Consider the following 9579-nt stretch of genomic DNA (forward strand, 5'->3'; position numbering starts at 1 on the left):
GAAAGGTCCATAATTTTGGGGTCGATCTGGAGAAGGTGCTGATTCCATTTTTTTCTTCTTCTGAAATTAAGAAGTGCCCGCAAGATGAAACTGGCCCTCCGAATGGAGTGGCTGCCTCCTGAGATCAAGAGCTTTTGTTCTAGGTACACAGGTGCCTCGAAGTGCAGGGCATTGTGCATCTAGCAAGCTATCCTAGGATGGATCCCGGCTTCGAAAGGGAGCCAGTTAAGAGTCTTGAGAGAGGGTGTGACATGGTTGAAACATCTTGTTCCCGTGATCAGTCTGGCCGTGGCATTGAGGGTCACCTTGAGGGGTTCATGGTTTTGGTTCTCCCGTTAAGTTTGCCGGACCGTAGTCTGGAAATGACTAGGGGTTGAACAGCGATCTTACAGTCTGATGCCGGGATGAATGCCACCATCTTCTTGAGGAAGTTGACTTTTAGAAACGTGCCCGATATGAATGAGCTGAGGTGTGCTTGCTTGTTGAGGTTCTTATCTATGGTTTTCAAAGGGATTTCATTGATTCAATGATGACGAGTTTGCAATTGAGGGCATCCAGGTGGTTGATCCATTCTTGTATTAGGGGGGGCAGATGAGTAGGAATTCAATTTTCAGGAGTTCAATTTGAGGTGGTTTCTTGATAGCCAGGTTTGGGTTTTCATAAAGGTTACATTGAATTGGATGATGTTCTCTAGGGAAAATATCTTTACGTAAAGCTGAGTGTGATCTGCATACATATTGTGTGCGAGGGTCCCTTGTTTGAGGATCTCTGCCAGTGGTTCCATATATAGGTTGAAAAGTGTGTGGGTGATGGTTGATCCTTGAGGGACTCTAAGTTTCACTGAAGAAGAGTTTGTTAGTATGCCTCCCACATTTATGCATTGTGAGCTGTTTTGTAGAAAAGATGTGAACCATTTGAGCAGTTTCCTGATAGTTCCAGTCTGCATTCTAGTAACTTTAAAGCCCTACGGTGGTTGACCACTTCAAACACTGAGGAGAGGTCGAGCAATCATTACAGTCCAGGATTTGTAGCGTATCATCCATGATGTGTAGGGTCGCTGTTTCTGTGCTGAGTCCTGGTCAAAAAACCAGATTGGAACTTCTTGAGCAAATTGAACTGTTCAATGTAGTCACAGAGTTGTTTGTGTACACATTTTTTCAACAATTTAGGAATGAAGGGAAGGTTCAAAACTGTCCGGAAATTGATTAGATCTATCAGATTAGCGCCTGTTTTTTTCCAAAAGAGTTTTTCCTTTCCCAATCTTCAAGCAGACTGGGATTGTGCCTTGGGTTAGTGATTAGTTTGCGATCTTCGTCCACAGGTTGGAGAAATGTTATGGATTTGGTAATTAAAAGTTGGTTTCATTGACTCTCTTCTTCAGGATCTCCATTTTACTGAAGGTTTCACAGGTGGTCTCAGTTGTGGTTGTAGTGGGTTGGTTAAAAGTCTGAGCCTTCTCTCTTTTGGTGAAATCCACTTGAGAGGTGTGTGCGGGTATTAACATCTGTCTGTGTTTCTTTATCAATATTAATCGAGTTTTCAATGCAAATTATTTTCTCAGCACAAAAAAGGTTGAGAATGTTTGTTTATTGTTTGTTAAATTTGAAGAGTTTACCAGGCTAGTTTCTGGTGTTAACTATTTGTGATCTGAAGAACGATGCATTAGCCCTTCATATGCACTTTAGGTAGGATTTACTTAGGTCCTGTAGCTGTTTTAGGTGCCTTGATGAGGGTTCTTGCGTCCTTAGTCTCCCTACTTGTCCAAATCTCCTTTCTTGGTTTAGTTTGTGGTTGTACCATGAGAGTGATGATTTGTTTTTGAGTCGTTTAAGACAGAGTGGGATTCTGCCTCTGTTATGTCTGTCATTGATTGGCTGTAGTGCTCGGTTAGTTCTTGTACAATGCATAAAATTCACTTGGAGATTTGAGGTTCCCCTGACATAGAGGAAATAGATTGTAAATGTTTCATGTTTCAAGCATCTCTTAACCAGTGTCTGGGTTTGATCCTTGGCCATTTCAGTATGCATGCTGCAATGCAGAAAATGGTTGTGTGATAAACTAACCAGTCCATTGGGTTGATAAAGTTGATGGTCAGAGAGCCCTCCTTCAATATGATAAGATCCGGTGTAGCTCTCTTAGTGTGTAATGGGCCTCTGCAATTTTTAGGTCGAGCCTAGCGGCTGTGCGCATGCGCTGCTCGCTCTGCGAGGCATGCTCTATTAGAGTATGCACAGGAAGCCCCGCCCACTCTCCGCCCATATTTGTCATTGTCTTGTGGCATTGTCCTTCGTAAATGCTGGCTTCTGATTCGTAAATAGGCTTGTTAGTCCCTCCTTGGTACCGCCTTGTCTTCATTTGTAACCTCCCATGAGGACCAGCCGTTTTACTTCTGTTGTTACACGGTATGTCTTCTTTAGTCTAGAAACACAATTTTATTTACTGCCTTTCTCTTGCTGCAGGCATGACATGCTTTCCTTCGCGCCATGCGCACTTTCACTTTTAAAGAGGCCCGGAACAATGGAGGCCGCTTCTGTTCAATGAAATAGGTCTCGTTAAAAATGTTAGAGGTTTACCTATGTGTTATCGACATCTCAGTTTGTCTTTTAAAAGGTGAAGATGGGCATTTGTCGGTCAGAGGGTGGTGAAAAGATTTTAAATGTTTGTTTTAAGAGTCGACGCATGTATGTCATTCTCGTTGTTCAAGTAGAGGCTGAAGTCTCCTAGAAAGATGGTTGTCGGGTGAAACAGGGAGTGTACTGTCATTGCTTTAATTGTTTGAGAAAAAACTGGTTATTCCTTCAAGGGTGGTTTAAGAAGTGTAATATAGCTAATGATATACCTGTTGTGAAGATTTAGACTCCCTTGTATTCACACAAGGACGGAGTATCCTCTGGGAAGAGATTAATGTGCAGGTCGTTTTAGTGAGTGTCTGCAGTGCCACCCCCTGCCACTTAGGACGAGTAGGCTTTTGATTGTGTGGTTAGGGGGGTGAAAGATGTTGATAAGTATGGTGGGAGAGTGATTTAACCAGATTTCGATTAGAAGTGTAATGGTGAGTTTGTGATATAGAATACGTTCAGCTATCTCAGTGGCTGGGGGGGGGTTGTTCTCATGGTCGGGGATCCGTGGGATCGAAGTCAGGTTCTCACGGTGTACATTCTATGCTAAAAGGCATGGCCTTTGCGTGTTATTGCCAGCAACAATCAGCATATCTTAAGACAGCAATGTGGTGGGGCTGTGAGTTTTTGTCATATGATAGAAGCTGGGCTCCATTGTCTAACATGGGTAGATGACTGTGTGTTTTTTTGTGTTGATGAGTGGTGTTTTATGTTGTTATGGATGCCCATGGTTGAACTAGAGAGCCTGGTTGTGTGGGGAAAGGTCTTTTGTGGGTGGGTGATAATACATGACCTGATTGCGTCAATAAGTCCTGTATAGCTAGTAAGGCTACACTTGGGTTTGTTCTGATTTTTTTTTTTTTAGCTCCCCGTTAAGATTGTCAATTTTGTGACAAAGTCGATGGAAAAGGGGGTGCCTTTGTGAAGTAATGTAGTGTCTGAGGTTCACTACATTCCCTGGGGTTGATTCCTCAGTTGGTTCTTTCTGGTAGACCGCTCTGGGCGTGTGCACATTGGACCATCGGGGTCTCCTCTGCGGTGAGGGCATCTCTACAGAGGGTGAGCATGTGGCTGGCTTCATACGAGAGGTGCCCCTCCATCGTGATTTGGTGGTCCACAAGGTTTAGCACAATCATCGTATGGGCAGGAAAGAGCGTATTAGACTGCCACCCTCCCGTGACTTGGTGGGGGGATGGAATTGCCCAGTGGTGGTCGTACCTCCCTGTGGCACCTGTGCCCTGATGGACATGTACCCTGGTGTATAACTGCTGCCCCAAGACAATGTGCTCTGCAGGTCATGTGCACTTGGTGTTGAAACAGGTGTTGAAATACAAAAAAAGCATTTCTAGATGAAATGGAAAATGTGTGCCTTTGTCACGCATGTTTAAAGCATAATCAGGATACCACATTTACCAGGCAAAAAGTGCAGCTTAACCAAAAACATGACACTTAGACTCGCGCATACATCTGTTTCCGCACTTTCATAGAGTAGAAGGTAGAAGGACCCTTTCTCTCAATAACCAGAAAGACTTAAGGGCATGGAAGAAGGATGTTGGCCAGCAGATGTCTGCCTTGCTACCCAGAAGCATCTGTGTGATCTTGGGTCATTTCTGAGTAGGGAAAGCCTGCTTGACTCTCTTTGAGTCATGTTTGCTATGGTTGCTTGGAGCTTGAGTCTTGGAAGACTTGAACAGGACTGGCACAGCATTCAGCAGCTTCAGACTTGCTATTTCACTAGTAAGACAGTTCATATTCCCCGCATTGAGCCACTCTTGCATGGTAACCACCTTACGCGTACAAAATACTTATGCCTGCTGCAATGTGGTATCCAGTCCAAAGTCCAGGTAGAAGAACACACCTCCCAAGTTTACACATGCATGTGATGCCTCATAAGAGCAATTACGCAAACATGGAGTGTGCCCGTCCTGGTGGGACCAGGGTGATGAATAACAGCTGCTGAGACTCTTCTGTTTGCCCAGTGTCACGAAATCCGAAGATGCAAGTGTTTTAAGTGCATTTAAAATAGATATGTATTGAACGTCGACATATGGAATAATGCCCAGTAAACACAGCATAGGCGAGTTCACTTCTACACTCAAAGATGCTCTGTCGAATGAAGCAAAACTACGATTGTGCTACTAATTTCTGAATAAAACTAGATCCACCCATTCGAAAAGTGCCACATGCACGCACAGCACAATGTGTAGTATTGAGGAATTGGGGCATGGTGGTTGATCTGGATTCAGGTGAGGGCTGTGGGTGATAGACCTGACTGGGTCCCCCCGTTTAAAGAGCATCGCGTACATGTATGTACGTGCGCAACGCAGTATGTGGCAGTGAGTAACCGGGGCACCTGGATGATTTGGATTTAGGTGAGGGTGCTACACACAACTGGGTCCCCCTTGCCCCCCATTTAAAGAGCATCGTGTACATGCATGCACTCAACACAAGGCGCCAGGATACCCGTAGGGTGACAGTTGCGCGTTATAAATAATAAATACAATACAATACAATACAATGTGTAGCAGAGAAGAACCTAGATTCCTGGATTCAAGTGAGGGCTGTGGGTGCTACACACAACTGGGTCCCCTGTTTAAAGAGCATCACGTACATGCAATCACACAACACAATGTGTAGTATTGAGGATTTGGGGCATGGTGGTTGAGCTGGTGCAGATGCACAACACAATGTGAAGAAGGAGGAACCGAGGCACCTGGGTTCTGGTGAGGGCTGTGGGTGCTACACACAACTGGGTCCCCCCGTTTAAAGAGCATTGCGTTTATGCAGGTGCACAACGCAGTGTGTAGCAGTGAGGAACCGAGGCACCTGGGTTCATGTGAGGGCTGCTGCTACACAGTCGCTCTACAACAGCTAATAGAACGTTCCCAATGTTGTCTCCCTGGGAGACGGGATGACCAAAGTACTCCCTGAACACACCGCCCGCTTCGACCCTGGGACTTCTTCAGGTGCTGTCTTGTCATGGGTCAAAACCGACACCACAGGTGTGACGGTGGAAACCTAGTATCTTCTGGGTGTCTAGTCTTGGGAAACACAAAAGTAAGCACTGCTCTCCGTAGTAGGACACTTAGACTGTGAAATTAGAGTGGTATTATCATCTCGGGATTAAAGGTCTCTTCTGACACAATCACCCACACAGGATGTGAGGCACGTCATGGGTGTGGTAAATGATGGTAAAACATACATGAGAGTAACTAGAAATAACGCAACCAAATCGCATTACAGCGAGGAATCTATTGTTAAATGACAAATGTTAGCGCTTTCTTATTGTTCTGCGATATATTCAATGAACAGTGCAAAAAAATTACATTTTGTGTTTAACTAAAATATGTAAATGCGACAAGCACATACTTATTGAATAAACTGTTTCTACTGTTTTTAGCCAAGGTCATGGATCTGGGTTGAGAAAAATACTGGTTATGAATTAGTCACTATACTAATTGTTCATCACTGACAATTACTTTCATTGTTAATAGTAACCATTCTCTTTGTATATTTTTACAGCGCATGGACCTCACCTTACCTCAAAGTCACAGGATTGTACCCCCAATCAAGCACGCCCATCCTTACAACAAACTGTGGACTACGGGTCAAGACGACATGGCCATTCCTACAAAGTGTTTGAAGAGTTCCCCTGAGAGACCACTCGCGTTCCATGACAGCATCACATCCACTCCACAGAGACCCCTGGGTACCGAAGCATTATCAAACTCCGCAGAAAAAGAGGATACAGGATTTGGCTCTCAGGGTAACATCACCATCCCCCGGCCTCAGGGGAGGAAGACTCCTGAGCTGGGTATCGTCCTCCCACCTCCTGTGCTTAGGGTGGTTAAGCCTCAGATGGCAAGTACAGAAGACCCTTTGAAGACCCAGAGTGTAGGGGGGAGTGACTTTGCTACTGACTTAATGCAAGAGTCATTTGATGCAAGATCCCTGTCTCTTGAGCCAAATTTTAGCCAAGCTTTGAACTTTTCTCCTCGTCCGTCCCAGATTATTTCTGACACTGGTGGAACTTCTGATCTCCTTCAACCCGTCAGGGTGTTTTCAGGGAACACCGGACGAGATGAATTTCTACGGTTTTTGGATCCACTGAAAACAAGCGATTGGCCAAGCAGTAGCCAGCCGCCACCCACCAGTAACTTGCAAGCCTCTCCTTCCCTCGGCCCTGCCTCTTCTACGTTTCATCCAGTAATGAATGACTTTTCTGCTACACCTTCTGTAAGCTTTGGCCCACAGCTGGCATACCCTTCTTCAGGAGCTCAATTTGTGCAACCATCTCTCAATCCTTTTGTACAAGCTGTGCCAACAGTTTTGTCCATCCCTGTAGCCCACCCCGCAGGAGGCCCTTTTAGTCCTCAAGTTTGTCCCACATTTAGTGCACACGTGTTGACCACCAATCCTGGCTTTTACCAGCCTCAAATACCTCAACAGAGCATCTCAGCCCTTTCCATGCCAGGTCTCTTTAGCCAGGTCCCAATCGGTCTGCAGGTGAGACCGCTCATGCATTCCCCCCACAGTCCCTCTCAGGCCAGTTGCATCCAGCCCCCCAGTCTTGGTGGCACTGGTAGTGTCAGAACATTACCACCCTCCAAGTCTGGCTCAAAGATGACAGACACCAGGCAACATAAAGCTGTGAAATCCGGTGACCCCCCTGCAGTACCACCCCGGCCTTCGAAAACAATAGAGCCCATGTTATTCCCTTTAAAGCATAAGGAACGAAAGGACCCTTTCGAAGAATTGTTAAATGAGACCAAGCAAGAAATAGCACCAAAACAGGATCCAGTGGACCATCTTAGGGGGCAGTGGGAGACTTTTGAGTAGAACTTGTATCCAAATGTCCATTGGAGATCGCCAATCTACTCTAGCCAGCTGAAGACGCGTGTGGATATTGTCTAAGAGAATCTACTGTAGATTCTGCGGTTACGGTATTAAGATTCAACTGGTTCGATTTAGCACTTGCTGTTGAAATGCTTCCCCACTAATAGTTCATGGTTTATCATCATATTATTCTGAAATGTTTCCTAAAAAGAAAACACACACATACTGCAAGTGGCACTGCTCAAGTTGTTTTAGCACAGAATGACTTTTTATCAACATTTTTTTTAAGTATGCCATGAAAAAATGGCGCTTTGCCTTGGATCTCTTGAGGTTTTATTCGCATTAACATTTTGGGCACAGTGAACACAACGGTGCACAGCAATAGTTGTACTTGTTTATGTTTATAGACACGAGAAGTAGAGCTATACACAAATATCTAAGAATTACAGTCACCTGTTAAGGAAACAAAATCCATGCCACCAGTTGTCCTAAAGTTGTTCATCCGACTGAACTTTACTTTAGTTCATTTAAAAAAGAAAGATCTTATATAGATCAGTATTGTGCACTATTTGATTACACAACTCTGCATGCTTTACTCTTTTCACGTATGTAACAGCACTGTTCGTCACAGAAGCTTTGATGCACAATTAGTTCTCACTGTTTCCCTTTTAGGGACAGCGCCTACCGTTTAGTGACGTTTTTAGAAAAGTACCTGGAATTAGCTGCTGTGAAGTCCACTTTCAATGTAGCCTGGGCACTGAGATATAATACTGTAAGGAAATGTAACAGGCAATATCTTGTGAAAACTGTGTGTTCCCCACACAACACAGGGCTGGGGAATTTTCATTTACCCACAAGTATTCCTATCCCATTTTCATGGTCACTTCCATGTTTTCTAGGACACAAAAACAGAACTTTTCTTAATACTAAGAAAATGTTTGCAGTATTAGGTCAAGCTTTATTTCATATTTATGTCAAACTGTTGGATTGTGGTTTTTTCAAATGTCGCAGCATATAATTGCATTGTACAGTGCACCGACAGTGCACATTTGTGCAATAGAAAAAGAGTGCGTGAGTGAACGTGGAGTGTGCCAGTGATGCTTTGAACAGTGCAAGCACTGAAGTTCTTCTAAGCCTTTCTGTTAGTTGTCCTCTGGAGGACACATCCTCTATTCTTTGATATTTCTTTCTAATCCTAAAGAAGTATCAAGTCTATCTTTTTATGCCTTCAGCTTCCGAATATTTCTTATGTGTGGGTGATCACTGGAAAGTGGCATTTAGGTCTCCTGACATTCTTCTATGTTAGAATGTAAAGTTGCGATACTTTGTCAACAGCGAAGACGCGCTGATACCGCTCTTGGCGTGATGCATGAAATTACCTTCGTATGTGGTCGTATTACCTCCTTGTTCTGAAGGTTCTGTTGCAATGCACTGAAGATACCTTTGAATGCATGATTTATTCAGTCATACAAAAATACCAAGGCTTCTGTTCAAGAAATGTATTTTTCTATTATTTTATATTTTTTATTCTGTTTGCATCTTTCTGTTGTGATCAATATGTACTTATATAGGCATATATATAATGACGTTTTCATTTACGGACTCAGTGATGTGCAGCCCTGTATGCCAAAGCACCCCCCTCTGACACTGGCCTTCTGGAACAACACCTGGCTTGCAAAGCAAAAAAAGTTGGGAAAAGCCATGAATATTTTCCAATGATTTGAGATGAAATGCACAACTGGTACAAGGAATTTGATCTTAATATGACGCAGTCAATGCATTTGGAATGTTTACAATACGGTTCGCCTAAAACTGAGAAAACTTTGGTGTTCCTTTTGAAATAAAACCACAAAACACTAGACAGGTGTACCTAGAATCTCTGCTTTATTCCACATTTTTTTTGTTGGTTTTTAGCAAGGCTTGTTGGAAAGCTTGAAAACGCGCTTGATGTGCTTTCTGGTCTATGTGCTGCACAGATTTTCCTCTGCCCTTACACGTGGCACAGATTGAGCAGTTCTTGGCCGGGTGGTGGTCCTGATGCGAGGGAGGCGAGTGTGGATGGTGGGAAGGCTCCGATCTGCCCCAACCGCAGCGACAAGATGGATCTGGTAAGGCATCATGAAGC

At 44.1% G+C, this 9579-nt stretch overlaps 1 protein-coding gene across 5 annotated transcripts in view; it reads left to right on the plus strand.

Moving 5' to 3' along the window:
• DENND1A (DENN domain containing 1A) overlaps positions 1 to 9330 on the plus strand; it is a 1341914-nt gene extending 1332584 nt beyond the window's left edge. For all 5 annotated transcript variants that reach the window (XM_078641835.1, XM_078641836.1, XM_078641838.1 and 2 more), the window contains one exon: positions 6141 to 9330. In XM_078641835.1, the coding sequence (XP_078497961.1) occupies positions 6141 to 7457 (1317 nt within the window). In that variant the 3' untranslated portion in view covers positions 7458 to 9330. The remainder of the gene's footprint in view (positions 1 to 6140) is intronic.
• Positions 9331 to 9579: the final 249 nt, after the last annotated feature.

This window comes from Lissotriton helveticus, chromosome 5_1 (assembly GCF_964261635.1).
Source record: "Lissotriton helveticus chromosome 5_1, aLisHel1.1, whole genome shotgun sequence".
Lineage (NCBI taxonomy): Eukaryota > Metazoa > Chordata > Amphibia > Caudata > Salamandridae > Lissotriton > Lissotriton helveticus.